Genomic DNA, 25,162 nt, shown 5'->3' on the forward strand with positions numbered 1-25,162 from the left:
TGGGGCAGGCCAACTCTGAATAGCTTCTACTTTTAAAAGCTCAGAGCAAACAAACCCACTGCCTCTCCTGAGTCCTAGATAAGACACCTCTGCAGCCCCCATCTTGCACTTGGAAACCTTGATAGTGAGGTTGGCTTCTCTAAGCCCTTGTAACACAATCCCCACATGGTTCAAGTAGTCCTGCAGGAGCTACTGAAAATAGCAATTTGGAAGCTCCTTCACCATAGCCTCCAGTGTTCAGGCTGAGTCCCCGGGTCTTATGATCAGCTGTTATGCCCAGCAAGAGGGAGGGTAATTGATAATTGGGTCATCTGACTCCCCCCTCCCCGGAGCCAAAGATCCCATTGCCTGACAAATTTGATGGAGATTAGGGCAAGTTTTGAGGATTCCTGAACCAATGTTGGCTCCTATTCTTACAATGCCCTTGATCATTCCCCATGGACCGGGCAACGTGGGGCTCATCTTAAGCTTATTGACTGAAGAGACCTTGGCTAGGGCATCCACCCTCCTGAAACAATCCAGTCCTCTCTTGCGACAACTAGAAAAATTCATTCAAGTCATGTCTATTATCTCTGACAATCCTAACCATGCACGGACCACCAAGACAACCAGGTTCTTCAGCCTTTCAACAGGGATGCCCCCCATATCCACATAGGCTGCCAAATTTCATTGTTTGGCTTCTGACCCCAGGTAGAATGAGGCGGTATAGCACCACCATTTCTGCCTCGGTTTAAATGGGGATCTAAAAGATGAGCTCAAGTGGGTGGAGCCTCTGCCTAGTTTGAATGATCTGATTGACTGGTGCATCAGAATCTATGCTTGCCTCATGGAGCGATGCTACAAGTGTATCTTGATTCTCAGGTGGTCGCCAGCCACCCCATCCACAACACCCCAACTATACAGATCTTCCTTGGCCTCAAAGCTCTTGCAAGCCAACCAGGCTCGCCTGCACCTCCCTAACTTGGACAAGCACTGATGCTGGGCATAAAGGTTGTGCTTATATTGGGGGGAATCCAGTCATCTTTCCTTAACGTATCTGGTGAAGACTTGCACGGAAGCAGGGCTGGGAAATGCTAGGTCCCCCGCTCTATGAAGCTGCTCTTCTCCCCCTCCAGTAGTCCCCAGTATTCCCAGGCCACATCCAGCTTCTGATGAAACTCCATATACCTCTATTGATTTGCCTATCAGTAAACTTCAAGATTCATCTAGAGGCCCTAGTCATCTTGGGGGCCTCAGGTAATTTTATGCACTTGAATTTTGCTATGGCCTATGCAGTTCCCACCATATGCAAGAATTCTCCAGATCTGGTCAAGACTATTGATGGGTCACTTCTCTCCTTGGTACCAGTAACCCAACAGACCTTGCCAGTAACCATTATCTCCCTCTAAGGGCATCAGGAAACCCTCCAATTCAGATTAATCTGGGCCCCCATGCTCCAGTCATCTAAGGTCTGCCCTGGCTTGCCACCCATGACCCCCACATTTATTGGCATAATGGGACCCTATACTTTAGCTCCCGATATTGCTGGCAATTCTGCCTCCCAGGATCCAAGAACTGGACCGGTATGTTCTGCAGTTCACATCACCTGAGATTCTGTGAGAAGACTCTGACCCTCAGGGAGCAAGACTGCTGAGACCCTCAGTGCCCCGCATAGCTCTACCTGCCATGGCTGAGATCTCCCACAAATACTGTGACTTCACTGATGTTTTTGACAAGGGGAAAGTGGACATTGTGCCCCTGCATAGGACTTGTGATTCCCTGATGATCTCCACCCTGAAGCTGAGATCCCATTTGGTTGGATATAATGCCCTCTCAAATCCAAACGTTAGGCCTTCCACATGTACTTTCAGAAGAATCTTCAGAAGGGCTTCATCTACCCATCCATGTCCCTGGTGGGGGTTCCAATCTTTTTGTCAAGAAGAAGGACAGTTCTGTGCAGCTGTATGTAGACTATAAGGCACTAAACAAGGTGCCTCTATGCAATTGCTCCCTGCTCCCGCTTATCAACAAGCTCTTATACCAGCTACACTCAGCCCATATTTTCATGAAGTTATATCTGCACATCACCTATAACCTGGTGCACAGGTGTCAGAGAGATGAGTGGAGGCCTCCTTTTGTACGCAACATGTCCACTATGAATATCTGCAGGTTCCCATGAACGTTCATCTGGGCCATTAGACATTGTCAATTAGACATTGTAGTTTTCCCTTGGCCTGTGAGACTCTAGAATCTGCTGAACCAAATATTCTTCCTGGCCCTGAACAGTTATAGGTGGGGGAGGAGAAGTATGGAATGGGAAGGGATTCTTCTTTTAGCAGTGAGACATGGAAGACAGGTGAATCTTGAAGGAATCTGGTAGCTTATAACTTGACTGTAACAGGGTTTAATCTGTTTTGTGATCTGGAAGGCCCCCAACTATTTATGATCCAGCTTCACGGAAGGGTGAGTCAACCTCAGATTCTGGGTGTACAACCACACCTTAACCCTTACCCCAAAGTCGGGTGTTGGCTGGCAAGACCAGTGGGTATACCATTTGTAAGTTGCCTTGGTGACTTCTCACTGCCTCTGGAGTTCTTGGTGTACCTGCTGAACATGGGCCATGAGTTCAGTAATGCTGGGCATCGATGATTTGAAGAGGACCTCTAGATGAGCATAAAGGTGGAAACCATAGTTAGCAGAGAAAGGAGTCAGGTTGGTGGAGGTATTTGTGGCATTGTTGTAGGCAAACTTGGCATGAAGGATCAGGGACAGCCAATCATCTTGGTGATAGTTTAGGAAGCAATATAGGTACTGTTCTAGGACCTGAGTGGTTCACGTAGCCTGACCATTGGTGCTTGGGTGACTGACAGGCCATTGCAATTAAGGTGTCTACTGAGACAGTGTAGAAATTCTCACCAAAAGTGGGAAATAATCTGGGATCTTCAGTCGTAAGCAAGCTGTGGAGATGAAAGATGCCTCCACAAACAAGCGGGCTGTCTCCTGAGCAGAAGGACAAAATGTGCATGGAACAAAATGTGCCATCTTGGTTAAATAATCTACCACAACTAGAACTGTAGTTTGGCTTACCCTGAGAAACTGAGTCCCCAGGCCCTTTGATGGTGCCCTCAAGGATGGGATAATGTCAAGAATCAGGGTCTAAAACAGGGCTGCAGGCAATTTACCATGGTAAATCTGACAGCAGAAATGATATTACTCATGAAATATTACTGCTAACAACCAAACAGGCACAAATGGATATAACCATAGTAATAGCATGGATCCCGGTGCATGTAGGGATAGCTTGCAACAAACCGGTGGACTGTGATGGAGAGTATGAGGCCCTCTGCTGGAGGCCTTGCGGTCCTACCACACCCAACCCCAGAAAAGGAGCAGTGAAGGTGTATCCTCCAGGCCTGCCTAGAGAGGCTGCAGCACAGTGGCCAATCGGCACACAGCAGGCCCAGTTAAAAGGAGCTGCAAGGCCTGAACAGAGCAGAGGAGCAAGGAAGGGGATCCTTGCTGGCTGCTGGAGCTCAAGTGAGATCTACAGCCCTGGTGAAGTGGAGGGTCTCCGTGGGAAGTGACCCAGGGAATAGCAGCAGCAACTATTACAGAAAGCAGCAAGTGGATGCTATTTATACGGTCCCTGGGTCGGGACTCAGAGTAGTGGGTGGGCCCAGATCTCCCCCTACCATCCACTGGCAGAGTGGCCTAAGCCCTGAGATGGGGACAAGTGCTGTTTAGAGGCCCAAATGAATGGCAGGATGCAGAGTCTCCTGGGAGAAGGCCCTAGGGGCACTGCTCTATAAAAGGGCAGGGACAGATTGGAAGCTAGCCCAGAAGGGACTGAAAACTGAGCCCAGAGAGAGGGCTAAAGGCATTACCAAGGGCACTGTGACAGGCCCTGTTGGACCTTTCACCCCAGAAGAGGTTGGTATGTTTGTGCGTTCAGGCATATAGACAACGTGTGACTTAGCTGGAGGCCTGAGCCCCTGAAGACCTGCCTGACAAGATAAACTGCTGACAGGGAGCACTGCAAGCAGAGAGAGAGAGTGCGAGTCCACAGACACTCGAAGGAGGCACTCATGAGGCGTGAGTGACATCACACAGACTAACAGGCAAAAAGTGCTATTAATCATGAATAGGGTGACCTAGGTGTTCCCTTAAGCAAAGTGGAATTTAAACAACTAATCAAAAATGAGCTAAAGAAAGAATGGCAAGAACTGTAGGCAAATGAAACGAAGGGGGGAAAAATCAGAAATATGCCCAACAGTTGACAATGTTGATATAATCCAAGGCTCTGAGTGGAAGAGTGAATTTTTTTCTATTTAGAATTCTAACAGGGCATTTTGTATGAAATAGTAATTTATTTCTAATTAACATGCATAAAGATGAATTATGCATAACATGTAAGGTCCAAGAACAATAGATCATATTATTTGGGTCTGTAAAGGAGTGAAAGGAGGTGCTTATATAGAAAACTAAGAGGTCTTAAAGTCACAAAATTTTCCTTGAAGTATCTATCAAGAATACCAGGAAAATCGGGTCCAATTCTTCTGCAATTCTTTAAGAATGCAGGAAAGGTGCAAGGTTCTAAAAAAATCATGAAAGAGATACAAAGTACAGTGCATAGTGTAGGCAGGGCTGCCGAGAGCGGGTTCGGGCCCCGGTGAAAAATTTTTTTCGGGCCCCTCAGCAAGGGCGGACCGGCTAAACAGCCGGGGAAACCGGACCCCGGGCCCCCTTCCGGACCGCCGGGCCCCCTTCCGGACCGCCGGGCCCCGGTAATTTGTACTGGCTTTCCCCCTTCTCGTCGGCCCTGGGTGTAGGCGGGGTGCAATAATGGTCCCTGAAATGAGAAAGTGTCATTTTTTGCACAGTTCTAGAAACACTGCAACATGACTATGACTACAGTTATTATTGTTTAAGTTAATTTCAACACCTTAATGTGATGTTTTATTAGTCAAATCTACCAAATGATAATGTACTAACATATTTTTATTGGTTTTGCATAGGTGAGTATTTTTTTCCAGACGTGATTAAGCTGTTTAGGATGTGGTAAAAATGACTAATACTAATATTTTGCAGTATACTAACATGAAATGTTTTCATATTGCATAGTCTTAATTGTCAAAATATCTCATTAGTAATTATAATCATTTTGTATATTTTGAATTGAAATTTGCTGACCAGATCAGTCTCATACTGGTTGTGCACCAGTAGCAGTAGATTGCATGCCTCTAATTTGTATTGCATAGATAGTGGGTAGCTATAAATGAATGTGAATTCCTAGTGTAATGCTTCTCCATTTGTATGCTTTTGTACATACAATGTAGCATCTAGTCTGCATGTAGAAGAGTTTAATTTGTAATTGTCTAGGTACTCAGCACTAGCCTTTGAAATATTCTAGAAACTAGCTTTTAAATTCAGTGACACTTATGCACGGGTCAGTATTGGTGTTAGAGATTACAATACACAGTTTCATATTGGGCTTCATTCAAAGTACTCATTAAACAAAAATGGCAATTTTGAGACCAACATACAGATCTAATTTTTATCTAATTTAGCACAAGCCTGTATATTTGTACAAAATGAAAAATGGTGGTGATGGTAAAGCTAACAATATACTTGGGGAATTTTAACTTTACAGAGAAGTTATATTATATGAAGACATGGAGGGTACAAGCCCCTTACAGCTTACATCAAAGAGACAAGGACTCTCCACAAACTCTGAAAAATGTTATTTGTTAAAAAAAAAAAAAAATCAAAAGAGTGCAAAACTATCAAAAGCAACCAGTGCTGGACAGAATTCTGTGATGCTGGCAGCAGAAGCCAGGAGACATGAATTGTACTGGTGGCTACTGGATGAGTTTTCTAGTTTAGACGATGTGCCACCAATACTCTGTCACAGGGTTGCTTTCAGAAATACACAAGCAAGTTGAATTTGGCACATGTCCAAGTCATATTGAACCCAGGAAAGAAAACAGACTCTGAGTCTGATCAGAGAATATCATAGCCACCAGAGAAAGCACGACAGCACGTCCTCCGGTGATTGGTCCTGCTGCATTGTTTGCTTGAGAAAAACGCAAGGAAGACAAGAAACTTCATAAAATAGAAACATCTGAGACAGAAATCAATCTAAGGGAGGCAGCTTTTCAAAAAGGGCTTGGTAACATGTTGCACAGAATATCTGTGAAAGACTTGATTGCCAAGTCTCACTCACCATGCCTCTCTTCCTACTTGAGTAAAATCAATTTTAAAGCAAAACCATCTAGTCACATTGCAACAATAGAGTCACCTTATGACATTACATTTTATCAGCTGACTCAAGAGATAGTCAATGATCTTATATACAAGGGTCATTTCCCATCCAAGCTGCTACAAAAATATACAATCTGACTTCCCTTGGATGTAGAAACTGCAAGCTATTCCAGTAGCAAATTACAGGCAAAATTAGAAAAACCACTATCATTCTACAATTTCATTCCATGCACAGCATGGACAAGGCAGTTCCACACATTTGATAAATTGGCTGCTGAGTTCTTGAGACAGGTCTTAGAAGGATTTGACAAAGCTAATTCTGTAATCAAAGACTGACAGATATGACAACAGTAACTCTGTAAAAAATACAGAAACAGAACTCCGGACAGGATCTAAGGTTGGATGCAAGAAATACCAAATAATTGGTGGATTCCCTGTGTCTCCAAGGGAAAAGTTTCTAAATGTGGCATCTAACAACAGTCACTTGTAAAATTCCTGAGAGTGTAGTAACACACCCAGCACAAACATTCCTCCTTGCTGGAGGCTCTTCCAGTGGTGAAGTAGCAAAGTTCACTACCAGTAGAGGTGTTGAAGAAGCCCAAGACTTAGTACTCAAGAGAACTGGACACAAGGATGCTTCTGTATGCTGTATGTACCAATATGACTTTTGGGTCCCTCAGTGTCAAAAGAACCCTAGTAATAAGGTCACCTGGTACAGATGTTTTGATGTTCACTATTTTCCAAAATAAAATGCATAGATAACATGTGAATTGAAACAGTCAGTATTACCAGCACAACTGACAAATGGCATTTCATATCTGTGCATACAATCTGTGATACAGTCACTCCTGACTTCTGTCACATGCTCCCTGCTGTGTGCTCACATGAACAGGATGTGGCTCTGAGTCATCTCTGCATGGTATTGGGGGGAGAAATCTGTGTTTAATGTTGTCAAAACAAAGGGATCTTACTGCTTCAGAGATCTTGCCAAAGTGGGACAGAATGATGACCAAGCCACAATTTCTGCAGCAAAGAAGTTGGTAGACTTGCTATATGACCCGGGCGAGAAAGAAATGGAGACCCACAGAGACCTGAGTTGCTGGTGCATCAATCTAGCCATCAAACAGGACAAGTCACTGCGGCATGCTCCCATCATGTGAGGACAGTTTTGAAGAGCATGTCAGAAGAACATTTTGGCAAACAAAGATTTGGATGTCTTTGCACATAGGTAAATGAGATATTGGATCAGCAATGCAACATGGATGATGGAAAAATGTGGATGATGAACTACTTCCAGTATTCTTCAAGGGCCTAATGGCATCTAAGCTTCTACAAGACCTTATTTGTGCCTGTATTGGTAGGGGTCATTGCACAACCAACTGTGTCTGCAGTCACACATTTCTGTGAAGGGAAGATTGTTCTATGTGCCAGGCAAGGAAGACTACAGTAAACAATGCACTCTTGACAGAGATCATAATGGTGAACATTGACAAGATGATAATAATGATATTGACTAGAAATGTCACTAATGCTATGACATTTCAATGATGTACAAATTTATTACTAAGATTTTGTTTTACCCTGTAAATTTTTGTTGTGATGCTTCGAGGTCACAAAGCATCAATTTTATGTCTTGAAATAATACACAGAGTCATTAAAACTAACAGAAACCAATGCAAATATTTCAAGGTGGTCATTTTAACATGGTGATGGTGTCATTGTTTATCCCCGTTTCTATGCCAATGGTACCACTTGACAGCTCCACATCATTTTATCTTAAAGCGGACATAATACACTTTCAAATGATGTATGAAGTGCATGGGTGTTGAGAGGGTACATTAAATAGACCATATTGGTGGTGTCTGCTGCTCGTTTAAGGTAGACACATTGGCTTTGGAGCTCACTTCTGACTGAGGGTGTATGTGAGTAGGGCTTGGGGTGGCAATGGTAGCTTTAAGCCACCTTTGCAGTCTCCATATTCGGAGGCAGCTCAGCTGGCAACCTTTGGGCTGCTCTAATTTACACTCTACTTCTCCTGGTCAACTCCCTAAAATTTCCTCCTTCTCCCTGCTCCTAGTTCACCCCTGACAGGCTGGGGACTGGAAGCAAAACTAGCGCAGAGCCAATATGATAGTTTTGTGCTACTCCAGTAGGCTCCCTGCACAGGGGATACACCCAAGTTGTCATTTCCCCCCCTTTACAGCTTTACAAGGATTTGCTCGATCAGAGGAATGGCTTGAGAACAGAAAAGCTAGATGCCATTCATCACGTTACAAGGTTTCACATTCAATTTAAAGAGACTTCTCCAGTAACTACGTACTAATAAACTGAAATATGCTCTGAGTGAAAAATCCAATTATTTAAAAAGTTGATCAGCCTAGGTTGTGAAACCATTTTTCAGGTACATGATTCCAGCACCACACAGCTGAAGAAATTCAGGGTGTAACAGAATTAACAAGTCTCTACCTATCTTAACATTTTTCTAAATCATCAGTTGCTGTGGTATCTAAGCACTGTACATGGTATTTTGGCATTGCAAGAAGTTTTTGAAGATGATGCCAAAACCCTCATCAGTGGCTGTTTCAATGGAAAATAGTTAAGGCCGGGTCTGTATTATCTTTTCCAGGGAGTGCCCTATATGATGGAAATGCCTATTTAAGGGGATTCCCCATAGTCAGGGAGAGACCAGGGAGTGAGTGGGCTGCCAGGGACACAGAGTGATAATAGAGGCTTTTGAGTGGATGACCCTGACCTCCGGCTTATCTCCCAGGATCCATGCAGGGGCCAGGGGGATCTGCAGAGTTTGTGGATGAGCCCTGTGGCCTCTATGGGAATGACAGGGAGGGAACCCTTGTGAGGTATGTACATGTTTCTATGCCCAGTATACAGATACGGAAACTGAGTCACAGATAGGCATTATCTGAACATTTGCGTTTACCTACCTGTCCTTTAAGAGTCTTTTACTGCTCACCTGAACTGTCATTGCCTTCTTGAGAAGACACCCCGGCACTCTCTTTGTCACTCCAATGTGGCCAGATTCTGATTGCCATTGCATGACTGTAAGGCCTCATCTATATGAGAAAGTTTTATCAGTTATACTGTCATAGTTATACAGTAGATTAGAACCTCAGAGTTACGAACTGATCAGTCAACCACACGCCTCATTTGGAACCAGAAGTACAGCAGCTGAGACAAAAAAAAAAGGCAAATGCAATACAGTACCGTGTTAAGTATAAACTACTACAAAAATAAAGGGAAAGTTTAGAAAAAAGATTTGACTAGGTAAGGAAACTTTCTGTGCTTGTTTCATTTGAATTAAGATGGTTAAAAGCAGCATTTTTCTTCTGCATAGTAAAGTTTCAAAGCTGTATTAAGTCAATGTTCAGTTATAAACTTTTGAAAGAACAACCATAACATTTTGTTCAGAGTTACGAACATTTCAGAGTTATGAACAACCTCCAATTCCTGAGGTGTTCGTAACTCTGAGGTTCTACTGTACTGGTATGGTCATACGAGTATAAAAACCTCAGGTAGACACTCTTATTCTGGCATAAGAGTATCTTTTTTTGGTATAACTTAAACTCCTTCCCAAGCAGCATGCTACACTGGCATAACAAAGCCCCAGAGAGCTCTGGTGCAAGAAGAGATAAGGGGCTCCTTCCCAATTCCAAAATCCACCCCCTCTAATTCCCCCACAGCTCCATCCAGGCCCTCTGTCCCCCTAGCTCCTGCCTAGGTCCCAGAGGCCACTCAATCTGCTAGGTAATACTTCAGTGTGCTGTCCCTCAGGCCCCTCAAATTTGGCCCAATGAAGTCCAAGACAAGAGAGCAGTGAAATGGCAAATTTTGTAGGCATTGTTGGTGAGTTCGATGAAAACCGTGAATCATGGGTAGTGTACCTCGAATGTTTGGAACAATTTATAGCTTGCAACTCCATTCCAGACAGACAAAGAGTTTCAAACATGCTGATAGCGATGGGTCTGAAGGTATATGGATTGCTGTGTGACTTTTGTCTCCAACTGTGCCTGGAACTGCAATTATTGCAGCAATGCAGGAAAATTTTTCTCCGATGCCATCAATGATAGCAGAATGATATTGGTTCTATCAGCGACACCAGGGAAGTGAAGAGTCAGTAGCACGGTTTGTTGCTGCTCTCAGGAAGTTGTCAGAGCACTGTCAGTTTGGACAGACACTAAGTGATGCCCTGCATGACCAGTGAGTCTCTGGATTATGCAATGACAAGATCGAGAAAATATTACTGACTGAATCAGCGCTTACTTTCAAGTTATCATGGAAATCGCAGAGAAAGATTCTCTGGAATTTAGTGTGAACCAAGAAGTTCACCTCCTGAATCAGTGAGACAGAGGACCACAGGAACGTAAGGAAGTTCTGTGTGGCATTGTGCACAAACTACGCACGGTGAGAAGGATTGTTGGGCACCCAGGTAGGGTGACCAGATGTCCCATTTTTAAAGGGACAGTCCCATTTTTGGGGACTTTTTCTTATATATGCAGCTATTACCCCCTACCTCCTGTCCCGTTTTTTCACAGTTGCTATCTGGTCACCCTACACCCAGGTCATTTGCACAAAGTACCAGAAGAAAGGACAAATCGCCGTGACATGTCACACAGTTCAATGACCAGCAACATAGAGTAATCCTCCACCCAAGAAGACACCTGTGAAGACTGAACCTAATAAAGGATGGCGTTAGGGGGTGCAGTTGTCTCCCACCCTGGTCGGTAGGCAACCTAGCAAGCTCAGCTGAGCCCAATGAGCCCCCTTCAAACAGCTGCACTTCCCTGATTGGGCAGGGAAGCCTGTGGTCTGCTACTTGAGTTCTGAGCAGCAGCAGTACATCAGCTACTTAATGCATACCATGCCCGTAGCTGCACCTACCGTGCTTTCACTTCCACTTCCTACTCCAGTCCTTGCTTCAAGCCCTGCTCCTGTTCTCTTCCGGCTCCAGCCCAGCCTCCCTGTCTTGGTTTCTGGCTCCTGGCTCTGACTCTTGGCTGTGTCCTCACTATGACTCCAGCTTACCCTTTGGCTTAGTCTTCGACTTCTGACTCCTGGCTCTGACCCCCTGGCTATGTCTCTGTCTATTATTCTGGCTTACCCTTCAGCTTAGGTTTTGGCTTCTGACTCAGGTTCTCACCTTCAGCTTGTCCCCTTGACCGTGACATTGGCTTTGGCCTGGGACTGGTGCCTGATCCTTGGACCTTTGCTTGACATTACCCAAACACCCACTACACCCACAAGACTGGATCCTGCTCTATCCACTAGGTAGGCAGCCTGTGCCCCAGCAGCTTGCCATTTTAGCAGCCCACAAGAGACCAGACATAGGGAGGGTAGGGGCTTAAAGACATGGAAATCCCTTTTGGAATGACCACAGCGGGAGCCCTGCTCACTCTTTTGGTCTCAGTAGGGGCGTTACAGGAACTGCAGGCTCAGGTTGCCATGCTTTGAGAGCAGAATGCAATCTTGCAGGCCCAGTTGCAAGCCCTCAAAATGCAAGCTTAGGCAGCTGCATTACAGCACCAGAATACTTCCCTCCAGGCCCACATGCAAGCCCATGTAATGGCTACATGAACCCTGACTCTCACACCTACTGTCCACAAGACCAAGGTTCCCCTACTGGACAAGTTCACTGGGCACCGTGCCAAATTTTCGGGTTTTTTAAATCAATGTCACCTGCTGTTTGTACTGTGACTGCCGTCATACCTAATGGACCTGTCAGAGCACTAGTGAGATCCAGCCCAGCCCTGCAGGGAGAAGATAGAGCTGCCAGGGGTAACCTAGACTGAATGTGTGGGTTGGGTCTTAATACGGTTTCCTGTAATTTTACAGAAATCAGTGAGAATGAAACTGGGGGTGGGGGAACCACCATAAGGGAGGAAATGCAGACTGGAGGCCAAATGTCTTCAGGAGGTGTACTAGAACACTGAACCAAAGACCGTCTTTGTGCTTAACAGCTACAGTAATTGTCAAGTTTTCTTTTTCTTTCATATTTGAAGTTGTGTAAATGCTTAATAGTGTGGAAGCTGAAACAATTGGTGATGCAGTACAACTAAATGTTTTATTTAATTGTCAATATAATACCCAGGGTAAGCCTACATGAAAGCAGAAGATCTCTGATTGTCAGATGTCCCAATCCCTGTATTTATTTCATAAGGTATTTTAAATAGATAGATTTTGGGGTTTAGTCCCTGTGTTATATTCTTCATTTTAAAAGAAAATAACAAATCTCTATTTAGTGATAGTCTACCTGGGTGCATTGTAACTGCTGTGCTGTAATGGTTTATCTTTGTAGTGTTAGTCATAAAAAGGCATTTGAAATTATTAATTGTGTGTGTGTGTGTGTAACTGTCTTATGGTAAAAACTAGTAGTGGATTCCTAAGAAGAGAAAGAAAGTGAATCCTATTATAATTTCCACTTGTAGTATTTGGGAAGGTTCAAAACTCCAGCCGTAGTCTCTTGCAAGGATAGGAATTCATGGTCTGTGCAAATACTTTAAGTCAGAGAGATGAACTCTGCAGCACAGAATTGGTAAGTAAATTGACCCACCTCCCCTACACATAGTTTACACTACGTTTAATTCATCTTGAAATAAACATGAGTAGATGAGAGCCTTTTACGTGTGTCAATCCAGGGTCCAGATATAGAAGGGCACACAGGGTGCTGAGATTCATAGATTCAAAGGCTAGAAACTACATTAGATCCTCTAGTTGGACCTCCTATATATCACAGGCCATTAAATTTCACCCAGTTAACCCTATACTGAGCCCAATAACCTGTGTTTGGCTAAAGCACATCTTCCAGAAAAACATCCAGTCTGAATTTGAAGACATCAAGAGATGGAGAATCCACCATTTCCCTTGGTAGTTTGTTCCAGTGGTTAAACACCCTCACTGTTAAAAAATTGTGCCTTGTTTCTAATCTGAATTTGTCTGGCTTCAGCTTCCAGCCATCGGTTCTTGTTGTGCATTTCCCTGTTAGATTAAAGATTTTATCCCCATGAAGATACTTATACACTGTAATCAAGTCATCTCTAATCTTCCTTTGAATAAATTAAACAGATTGAGCTCTTTAATTCTCTCCTTGTTATGCATTTTCTCCAGCATGCCAGTGGATTTTGTGGCTCTTTTCTGCTCCCTCTCCCATTTTTTCAACATCCTTTGAAAATGTGGACACCACAGCTGTATGCAGTATTCCAGTACTGGTCTCACCAATGCCATATGCAGAGATACAATCAACTTACTACTCCTACTCCCTTGTTTATACATTCAAGGATTGCTGTAGCACTGCTATAGAGACACTTATTACAGGGACAAGGAGGATCTTCCATCAGTGTAGTAAATCCATCTCATCTCCTTGAGAGGAGGTAGTTGATTTTTTCTGTTGACCTAGCACAGTCTACTGTGATGTTATTGACATAAACTGTAACCGTTGTGATAGACCCAGGCCGGTTGGGTACAGCAGAGTAGTAGAAGGTAGGTATACGGACCACTGGATAAGCAGTTTTCTGTTCCCTGACTGACCAGAGCGGGAGGCTGCTCCAGGCTAGGGTGGACACATGACTCCAATTAGCCTTCAAAAAGTCAGGTGAGGCTGTTAGGCTAATGTGAACACCTGACTTTAATTAAGGCCCCTCTGATACTGTACAAGAGTTCACTCCGATCAGGCCGGGGGAAGGAAAAGGGAGCCAGAGGAAAGGAAATGTGGCGGAAGGGCTGGGTAAGGAAGACACCTTCAAGCCACTGGAAGGGAGCCCTAAGGTAAGGGCGAAGAACGCATTAAGAGAGAGACGCGGGAGAGCTGTGGGGAAGTGGCCCAGGGAAGTGTAGCAGCTCTGGCGGTGAAAGGTTGGCTGCCAACAGCTACTGCCACTAGGGTCCCTGGGCTGGAACCTGGAGTAGAGGGCAGGCCCAGGTTCCTGCCAACCCGCCACTACATAAACACCTCCTGGGAGGGGAAGACAGGCCCCTGTCAGGACAGGAAGCTAAACTGTTCTTGAATAAGCCCCGTAGGAACAACAGAGACTGTGGGAGTTCTCTCACCAACCTACTTGCTGGCTTATGATGAAAAGGGCTCAATAGACTGTAACCCTGGCCCTAGAAAGAAAAGGGCTACGTGGAGGGTCGCAGTGAGCCTCTGAGGCTAAAATATACCACCTGGAAGCGTGGAACCCACGGAGACAAGGTTGGAGCTCTGCCAACATATAGATCATTGTTACAACCACTGTTATATATTTGCAGCAAATATTGAACAAAGGTTGTCGTGTGAGGTGTCTATAAAGAAGTTATGATTTGCTGGTTATGATTATGCTGTCTGTATGTGTGTATCATTTTTGTAGTTGAAGTTATGAATATTGGCTATGTATTTGTATCTCAATGTATTTTGATTCTAAGTAGCCTCAGTGAAGCATTTGGTCAGCTTCTTGAGAAAGGACTAGTCTCAGTAAGTGCCCAATCAAGAAACATTTAACTGACAATGGACTTTGGGAGACGCCAATCCACATCTGAGCTTTCCTGGGAATGTTCAAACTAACATGTAAACAATAGCATCGGCCTGTAAAGAACTGAGTCATGCATGGACATGTGACTTGCCCATGTGACTCCAAACTCCATCTTGCTGCTGTGATTTTCCACAGGGCAGAGAATATAAAAGGCCCTGAAAACCCCTCCATCTTGTCTTCAATCCTGTTTCTGACCTCTGGAGAGACTTTGCTACAAACTGAAGCTCTGAACAAAGGACTGAATGACCCATCCCAGCTGTGGATGTACTCCAGAGACTTGATTTGAACGTGCAGTTTATTCTATCACTGCTACAAGCCTGAACCAAGAACTTCGCCATTACTGTATGTAATTGATTCCATTTAACCAATTCTAGCTCTCATCTATATGTTTTTCCTTTTATGAATAAACCTTTAGATTTTAGATTCTAAGGGATTGGCAACAGCATGATTTGTGGATAAGAGCTGACTTGTGTATTGACCTGGGTCCAGGGCTTGGTCCTTTGGGATCGGGAGAACCTTTTTCTTTTACAGGGGTATTGGTTTTCATAACCATTTGTCCCCATAACAAGTGGCAGTGGTGGTGATACTGGGAAACTGGAGTGTCTAAGGGAATTGCTTGTGTGACTTCTGGATAGCCAGTTGGGTAAAACCGAAGTCTTCTCTGTTTGGCTGGTTTGGTTTACCTCAGTGTGCAAAGGAACCCCAGCCTGGGGCTGTAACTGCCCTGCTCTAAACAATTTGTCCTGATTTGATACTCTCAGAAGTGTCCCACCAAAGGCAGCATCGTTACGTCTACATTTGGTCTTAGGTTGGCTTACCTACCTGTCTCAGGGATGTGGACTTTTCACAACCCCGAGTGATGTAGTTGGGTTGACTGAAATTTCTAGTGAGACCAGGCATTAGAGCATATGTTTAATTGCTTGTCCACTATGACCTCTAAATCCTTTTCACAGTCCTGTTTTCTAGGATACAGTCCCCCAGTCTGCATTCTTTATTCCTAGATGTATAACTTTGCATTTGGCTATATCAAAGTGCATTTTGTATGAATGAGTAAAGCTTACCAAGCAAACCAGATCACTTTGGATAATTGCTCTGTCCTTATTATTTACCAGTCCTCCAATCTTTGTCAGATTTCATCAGCAGCGATTTTATATTTACCATGTATATATCTTTATATACAAGTATATCTCTCTATACTGCTGTATTTGTCTACACTACTAGTGATGGCCCATGGCTTTGCTAGTCAGATTTAAGGCTTTATGGTAAGTATAAGTGAGGAGGGAGGGGTGTTGTGCTAATAGATATTTGTTGATTTGTGCAAGGGGTGAATGAGAGGTGGTTGCTGTGGTGAAGGGCTATGTGTGTTTGGATTACTGTGTGTGCTGCTTGTGTGTGTGTGTGTGTGTGTATGGCTGTGTTGATTTGTGACTGGGGGTGGGGTTATGTTGGGAGATTTTGTGTGGGTGCCAAGTGAGGGGTTTGTGCCACGGTGAGGGGCTATGTGTGCTTGGGGTTATTGTGTGTGCTGGTTGTGTTGTTGGTTGAAGAAATGTGGCTGTTGGGATAAGTAATTCACCATCTATGCAGTCTCCTTCAGGCAACCAATAAAATTGTTGCATGCAAATTAGTTGTAGAGTAATGGTGGTGATTGGTTGAGTAGCTCTGATATCACAATGGGCTAGGACTCTTGGCATGGCATGGAGACAGGTCAGGTGCAACTAGTAAAGTCAAAATGGCTGAGAACTTAAAAATTGAATGGTAACAGACCATGAAACCCAATGATGATTTAACCTGATGATATTCTGAACATAAAAGATTTTCTGCCATGCTTGTAGCTATTTCCATCCCTTCACACTGACTCAATAGACAATCTAGGCTTCAGAGTGACATACAGACAGAGGCATGCATCTGATGAAGTGGGTATTCACCCACTAAAGCTTATGCTCCAATACATTTGTTAGTCTATAAGGTGCTACAGGACTCCTTGTTGCTTTATACAGACAGAGGGACAATCCTGAAATCTTATACATTTAGATGAGACAGCTTTGCCACTAGGCTGGTGGGCTGGGCTGGCAGATGGAGGATTCTCTGACCCCAAATGAAATCACTCTGGAAACTGAAGAAGAGTCTACTGGAGAGGGAGAATCAATAAAAAGGGGGGGGGAGGGGATAAAAGAGTAGAAGCAGAAGCAGGTGATGATATCAGCAACAAAGGAAAGCTGAGGAAGGAAATAATCCAAGATGTTATAATTGTAAGATCAATAGCCAATGAAATACGAATAGGTGATGTTAACCTTATGAAAGTAGCTGACTGGATTACAAAAAGAGAGACGATATGGTAAGAGCTAGGAGGCTGGGAGATGGGGATCTTTTAGTTGAATGTAAAAACAAAGTGCAAGCTGATAAACTGATAACAACTAAAATGCTAGAGAAAGTTAAAATAAGTTGCCAGCTACCAAAGTATTTGACTGAAATAAAAGTGTAATATATGGAGTGCTATTAGAGCTGACCAATGATGAGATAAGCAAAAGCACAGGAGAAGATAAGCGACTAATTAGTAAACAAGAAGGAGAAAGCAGGCCATCAACAGCTGTACTGATTATGTTTATATTATGTTCTCTACCTGAGAAAGTAGAACTGAGTTTTCAGATACTCAGAACCAAGTCATATTTCCCCCACCACACCCCTTTAAGGTATTATAAGCACCAATGATATGGGCATGTAGTAGCTGTTTGTAAAGGGAAAACAGGGTGTGGTAAATGTATAGAAGGGATAGAGGTAGTAATCACAGTCCAGCATACAGAGGGTGAATTGCTAAAGAGATACAAAAAAGAACAAAGTGTTAATAACATATCTTACATAGCGGCTGTAATGAGACTTTCAAAGCATCAAGTGAAGAAGGAAGAAACAATCAGCACAAGAAGAGGGGAACTGCTGACACAGCCTTATTCTATAAACACTGGAAGAATAGGACAATGATAGAATAGTAATGAAAAATGAAAGCTTTATTGCATTTATGATAGAAGTGATAAATTGTACATCACAAACTGGGAAAAAAACCGAAAAATGAAAACTATAGCAAAGGCAGTGGAAAAATACTTATATATTAGCAACATGTCAATGGACCTTATTCATGCAATTCTGCATGAAGTTAATGATGAAATATGTTCAAGTGTGGGGACCTCAATCTTTTACTGGAAAGCACACAGTCAGAGAGCACATGCTCAAGAACGATCCTGGAAATGAAAGCTAAACCACATATCATATGTATCCAGGAAACATGGTTGGGTGAAAAGCTTGCATTTAAAATTCCAGGGTATATTGCCTTTAGGCTAGACCGAAAACTTGGAAGAGGAGGAGACATTTGTACTTTCATAAGGGAAAGATTAAACTACTTTGCAGTAGAGAATAAAGAAATAAGCCTAGAATATAATGCAGAAGAGTAATATTTCTTTAAGGATTCATAATATCTATAACCCATGTAGGAAATTAGAAAGTTCTGAGCTACATGAAATAGTGAAGAATGCTAAAAGACCATATATTATAGGCAGTGACCTGAAGAGTCATAATAAATTGTAGAGAAGTAAGACAACTGATAAAAATGATGCATGCTTAGAAAACATTCTAGTGGTTTCAGATGATGGAACCTCTCACTGTGCCTGAGTGGGTCACAGCTGAGGTTGCCAAATTCAGGACCGACTGCTGAGAAATAGGACAGACTCACCCCGAGTTGGAGGTTATTCTATCATTAGATTATACCAAGCCAGTAACAAAACTGTATTGCCACACTGGTTAACAAGAAGTCAAAAATGCAGTCTCATAAGGCATTCCAGCCTTTGGCTCACCACCCCAGACACTAGACTTTATGATGAGTGATTACTGAAAACCGTTCCCCTTTATTCGACATTGGTGAGGCCTCATCTGGAGTACTGTGTCCAGTTTTTGGCCCCACACTACAAGAAGGATGTGGAAAAATTGGAAAGAGTCCAGCGGAGGGCAACAAAAATTATTAGGGGTCTGGAGCGCATGACTTATGAGGAGAGGCTGAGGGAACTGGGATTGTTTAGTCTCCAGAAGAGAAGAATGAGGGGGGATTTGATAGCAGCCTTCAACTACCTGAAGGGGGGTTCCAAAGAGGATGGAACTCAGCTGTTCTCAGTGGTGGCAGATGACAGAACAAGGAGCAATGGTCTCAAGTTGCAGTGGGGGAGGTCTAGGTTGGATATTAGGAAACACTATTTCACTAGGAGGGTGGTGAAGCACTGGAACGCGTTACCTAGGGAGGTGGTGGAGTCTCCTTCCTTGGAGGTTTTTAAGGCCCGGCTTGACAAAGCCCTGGCTGGGATGATTTAGTTGGGAATTGGTCCTGCTTTGAGCAGGGGGTTGGACTAGATGACCTCCTGAGGTCCCTTCCAACCCTGATATTCTATGATTCTATGAAAACCAATTTAATCAAATATAGGGTCCTTCTAATTCCAAGGAATCAGCCACTTAGGTCAATATATAATTCAGATCTTACCCAATAATCACTCTGATGCTAATCCTTTAGTAACTAAAAACTAAAGGTTTAATAATAAAAGAAAAGAGAGTTATAATGGTTAATAGATTGTATATATACAAGCGATGTTTCAGTGTTCATAGTCCAGGATCATAGCAGTGATTGAATAAACTGCTAGCTTGCAAAAGTCTCTCTGGAGTTAACCAAACATATTGGGGTTCATCAGTCCTTGTCCAAAGTTTCCTTGTTAGAAATCCATTCCAGAGAAATGAAGCAGGAAATGAAGACAAAATGGAGACATCTTGGGGGTCCTTTTATATCCTTCACGTGTGTATGGCATTTTACTGTCCCAAACAAAGCCCACAGGCCACACACAGCCCAATGAATGGAAAATTATTGGCCCAAGATGGAGTCCAGGGTCACATGAGAATATCACATGCCCTTACATGCTTTGATGAGTCACAGGGTGGTCATTGCCCATATTCTTTCCAAGTTGTCCACAGGAAAGGCTTGCTGGGTGGAATGAGTTTCTTCAATGGCCCATTGTTAGAGTGAAGAGTCCTTGATGGGCCATCAATACATAGCTGTCTGGCACCAATGTAAATTCTAGCTGGTGGGTGTTACCCAGAAATACAACACATGTATAAGGCCTTGTCTACACGGCCACTTTACAGCACTGAAACTTTCTTCCTCAGGGGTGTGAAAAAACACCCTTCCGAGCGATGCAAGTTTCAGCACTGTAAAGTGGCAGTATAGACAGTGCACCAGTGCTGGGAGTACTTTAACATTGGTAGTGAAGACATACCCTTAGATCAGTGGTCTCCAAAGTGGGGTGCGCAAGAGGATCCTTGGGGGTGCGTGGCAGGAGAGCGCTTTTATTTATTTATTTTTTGCTTCGTCAGGGGGGATTCTGAGCGGCGTTTTTTTTTTTTTTTTGCTTTGGCAGTTCGGGCGGGAGTCCGAGCGCCTTTTTTGCCCCCCTGCTTTGGCAAAAATGGTAGAGCCGGCGCGGCAGGGGGTGCGTGCTCAAAATTTTTTTACTGATAGGGGAGCGCGATCAAAAAAGTTTGGAGACCACTGCCTTAGGGTAGGTCTACACTTACCCGGTAGTTCAGCGGCAAGCAAATCGAACTTCTGGATTCGACTTATCGCGTCTTGTCTGGACGCGATAAGTCGAACCCGGAAGTGCTCGCCGTCGACTGCGGTACTCCAGCTCGGCGAGAGGAGTACGCGAAGTCAACGGGGGAGCCTGCCTGCCGCGTCTGGACCGAGGTAAGTTCGAACTAAGGTACTTCGAACTTCAGCTACGTTATTCACGTAGCTGAAGTTGCGTATCTTAGTTCGAATTGGGGGGTTAGTGTAGACCTGCCCTTAGAGACGAGTCCATAGCCAATATTCTAACTTTAGATACAAAGATGATACATGGAATTAGTCAGGATAATCATATCTGATAGATTGTAACTTTTCCATTGATATGATATACTTAGTCTCTAAGGTGCCACAAGTACTCCTGTTCTTTTTGCGGATACAGACTAACACGGCTGCTACTCTGAAACATGATATACTTTGTACAAGATTTGTTGCAATTGTATTACAGTGGTAATATCAATTATATAAATGGTCATATTCAATCATACAGCATCACAGCACCCCGACTGGATAGTTTTTCCTGCTTAGACCTGGGAATTAGAACAGCAGGTATCACAAGTAAATGCAACTGGGAAATATATAAGGAAGAAGGAATGGGGAGTGATCATTTCCCTATACTTATTACTTTTCAAGGGCAAGGTAAGGTTGAAGGTCATGGAAAATTAACCACCTGGCATTTTAAGAAAGCTAATTGAGATCTATTTACAAATAAATATACTGAATTTGCTAATAATCATTGTGTGAGTGATGACACTGAGAATTTCAATGATAACGTAACAAAGGGATTAATAGCAGCAGCTACTGTAGCCATGCCTAGGATATTGAAATACCCCCAAAACTAAAAACTCACTTCCATGATGGAATGAGGAGTGTAAAATGGCTGTTAAAGAACAGAACAAAGTGTATTAAAAAAAGCAAAAAATACAACAAATAGTGAAGATCTAATGAAGTATAAAAGAATTATTTAAAAAAATCAACAAAGAAAGAGAATTGGAGGAAGTATTGTGGATGGATAAACAAGACATCAGAAAAAATATACAGGGAAATTAGAAGAATGAATGGTATTCAGACTCAGAGCCACATGCCATGTCTTTTTGGGATTGACAATATAGTTAGAAGTTCTGATCATGAGAAAGCAAAAGTTCTAGCAGAAACTTTTTGAGGGGTGAGTAATGAAGAAAACCAAAGTGAAGTTTCCCACCAGATTAAAAGGCAATTCATTGAAGAGAATCATGATCGATTATGGTAAATATGAAGATACTATACTGAATGAATGGTTTTGTATGCAAGAACTTGAGAAAGCTAGTGATATCAGCAAGAATACATCCCCAGGTAAAGATAATATATGTATCATAATGTTTAAATATCACTCTGAAAGCAGTTTGAGGGTTATCTTGGAATTATTTAACACTATATGGGAAAAAGAAGTGATACCAGTAAGGGTGGAAACATGCAGTAGTAATTCCAATATGAAAACCAGGCAAACTATCCACAAAAGTGGATGCTTCTTGACCAATTGCCCTTACGTCCTGCCTGGGTAAAATTATGGAGAGAATGATGAATGAAAGATTGGTTGCCTATTTGGAAAACAATGACATTATGGATAGGGTGCATCATTGTTCACATTGCGAAATTACAAACTGAAATACAACAATGTATGAGGCACAAGGGTTTTGTGCCAGCTGTCTTTCTAGATATTGAAAAGGCATATGACATGCTATGAAGGGAAGGCTTATTGTACAAAGTCAGTGTACTAGGATAAGAGAAGAATGTATGTTGCGAAAGTTATGTCGAATATATAATACTAAAAATGGTACACCACGGGGAAGTGTTATCAGCTCAACCTTATTTAATATTCTGATAATTTATCTCACAAAACAAATAAGTGCTGCGATAGGTGTCACTCTATTCACAGATGACTGAGGGTTAGGAGCAGGAATACTGAGGTGGCAGAAAAGAGAATCTACAAAGCATTATGAGAAACCTCTGACCCAGGAAATGCATGGGGTTTCAGGTTTTCCATTGCCAAAGGATTGAGCTTTACAAAAAGGAAAGTTACAAAGGAATGTAAACTGTATCTGTCTGGAGAACAAATGGATACAGTTAAAAGATTCAAATTCTTAGGGGTAATATTTGATACTAACAGGTTTCAGAGTAGCAGCCGTGTTAGTCTGTATCCGCAAAAAGAACAGGAGTACTTGTGGCACCTTAGAGACTATCACCTTACTATATGTTCCATTCTATGCATCTGAAGAAGTTGGCTGTAGCCTATGAAAGCTTATGCTCAAATAATTTGTTAGTCTCTAAGGCGCCACAAGTACTCCTGTTCTTTTTATTTGATACTAAATTACTTTGGAAGGATCATATAAACTATGTTAAAGATAAGAGAAGAGTGAGGGGGGATTTGATATCAGCCTTCAACTATCTGAAGGGGGGTTCCAAAGAGGATGGAGCTCGGCTGTTCTCAGTGGTGGCAGATGACAGAACAAGAAGCAATGGTCTCAAGTTTCAGTGGGGGAGGTCTAGGTTGAATATTAGGAAAAAATATTTCACTAGGAGGGTGGGGAAGCACTGGAATGGGTTATCTAGGGAGGTGGTGGAATATCCATCCTTAGAGATTTTTAAGGCCTAACTTGACAAAGGCCTGGCTGGGATGATTTAGTTGGGAATTGGTCCTGCTTTGAGCAGGGGGTTGGACTAGATGACCTCCTGAGGTCTCTTCCAACCCTAATCTTCTATGAATCTCTGATTAACCTACTTATGTCTCGCTGGGACTGAGGGGTGGATACGAAAACACTGCTGATAGTACACAGAACCTTCATCAGAGCAGTTACTGACTATGGCTGCCAAGCTTTTGGGTCAGCATCAAAATCAGAACTTAAAAAATTAGATTTAATACAAGCCCAGGCACTATGAATTGTGTGTGTTGCATTTATTACAACACCTATATGTGTGCTACAGATAGCTTCTAGTGAAATACCAGTTACACTATGAAACTACAGAACCTAACTTTCTGGGTCAAAGGTAATGGGAACTGCAATGATCAAAGACTCAAACAAATCTATGAGGATTGTTGGGAACTCAGTGGGTGAATTACAGCACACGATGTTAGAACTCCACATGCCATTTGAGTTAAAGTGTGGATGAAGGAGATTAAAGACAAGGAAAAGCTGAATGAAGCCAAAACTTTCAGCCATGGCAAAATTAGCTATGGATGGAAAGTCCAAATGTGGATTAAGATTTATTTCACAAACGTACAGGTAAAAAAGAGGCAGTAGTTATTCAAAATGAAGTATTCCAGTATATAGATGAAAAGTGTAGTCATTTTTGTCAAATATATACAGATGGGTCCAAAAGAGAAGAAAACCAGGAAGAATAGGGATGGCAAAATTGGGAATTAGTACATCTAAAAGAATATCTGACTATGTAGCTATCATGACAGCTAGCATTAAATTGGATCTGGGATGTATGTCCAGCAGCAGTGGTCACTTTTCCAGATTCAATCTCAGGCCTTATGGTGATCAAAAAGAGTGTCTCAGTATGTAGAAGTGATTTATTCAATGCAGTTATATTTCTAATAGCAGAGTTAGTACTGATGGGGATACACGTAGCATTAGCTTGGATTCCAGCACATATTGGGAAAATAGGGAACAAAATGGTGGACAAAGCATCTAAAAATGCTGTAAGAAATGGAAGGATTGATGTAGAAATACCCTTAAGTAAACAGGAATTCAAATGCCTAAAACAGACAAATTTAAAAGAGGAATGTCAAAAAAATTTGGATTAATGAAAAAAGAGGAAGAAAAAAATTTGAATTATGCCCTACAGTTGATGGTTATGATGTACTCCAGGGTCTGCATAGGACTAATGAAGTGCTTTTGTTTAGAGTACTAATTGCCCATTTTGGCTTAAACAAAATTATTTTCTCAAGAAAAAGGACACAAAGATGGACCATGTGCACCCTGCCAGGTGGAAGAAATGATCACCTTTTATGGGTATGTAAGGGCGTTAGTTTTAAAAAAATGGAAAAGCTTTTTGAGGAATATAAACATTTTAAGGTAAAAAAAATACATGATGTGATGTAATAAAAATGTGGGGGAAATGGGAGTATTATGAATAAGGTGCTGATATGTTATTGGAAAGACACAGGGCAGCGTGAGAGCATAGAAACCGTGACGAAGTGAGGAATTCCAGTTTCTGGCAGCTATAGGCCATTCAGTGAAGACTGTTTTGCCATAAAAATGAGAAAAGGGGGGAAAAAAAAGCTTTGCCACTAAAGCCCAAACCCTAAAAGGTATTTAGGCTCCTGCCATCCATTGAAATCAATGGAAGATATGAGACTAAAAAAGACCCCTGAGATCATGAGCCTGTCTACATCACCCACCTCTCTCTCTCCCCCAGCCAGCTCTAGCAGCTGAAGGGTGGCCGGGGCTAGGCTGGATTTTTCAGCAGTGTGGCAGCTCCCGTCACTAGGCTGTCAATCTGCTTTGCGGCGTGAGGAGGACTCTTTACGGTGGTGCGTCGGCCCTGGTCCGGGCGCGCTTTACGGCTCCGCGGCGGGGGGCGGGGAAGATGTCTGAGCGGGCTGATCCCCCGGCGGCGGCGGCGGCGGGAGCGGGGAGCGAGATGCCGGCCAAGAAGCAGAAGCTGAGCAGCGACGAGAACAGCAACCCCGGGGACCTGTCGGGGGACGAGAACGTGAGTCGGGAGCGGGGCCCCCAGGGGAGCCGGGGTTGGGGGGCCTGGAGATGGGGGGGGG

At 43.1% G+C, this 25,162-nt stretch overlaps 1 protein-coding gene across 2 annotated transcripts in view; it reads left to right on the forward strand.

The window, feature by feature from the left end:
- Window positions 1-24,975: 24,975 nt before the first annotated feature.
- Window positions 24,976-25,162, forward strand: part of EED (embryonic ectoderm development) — a 29,336-nt gene continuing 29,149 nt past the window's right edge. For both annotated transcript variants that reach the window (XM_026651661.2, XM_026651662.2), the window contains exon 1: window positions 24,976-25,101. In XM_026651661.2, the coding sequence (XP_026507446.1) occupies window positions 24,976-25,101 (126 nt within the window). The remainder of the gene's footprint in view (window positions 25,102-25,162) is intronic.

This window comes from Terrapene carolina, unplaced genomic scaffold (genome assembly GCF_002925995.2).
Source record: "Terrapene carolina triunguis isolate 2854851 unplaced genomic scaffold, T_m_triunguis-2.0 Scaffold97, whole genome shotgun sequence".
NCBI classification, from domain to species: domain Eukaryota; kingdom Metazoa; phylum Chordata; order Testudines; family Emydidae; genus Terrapene; species Terrapene triunguis.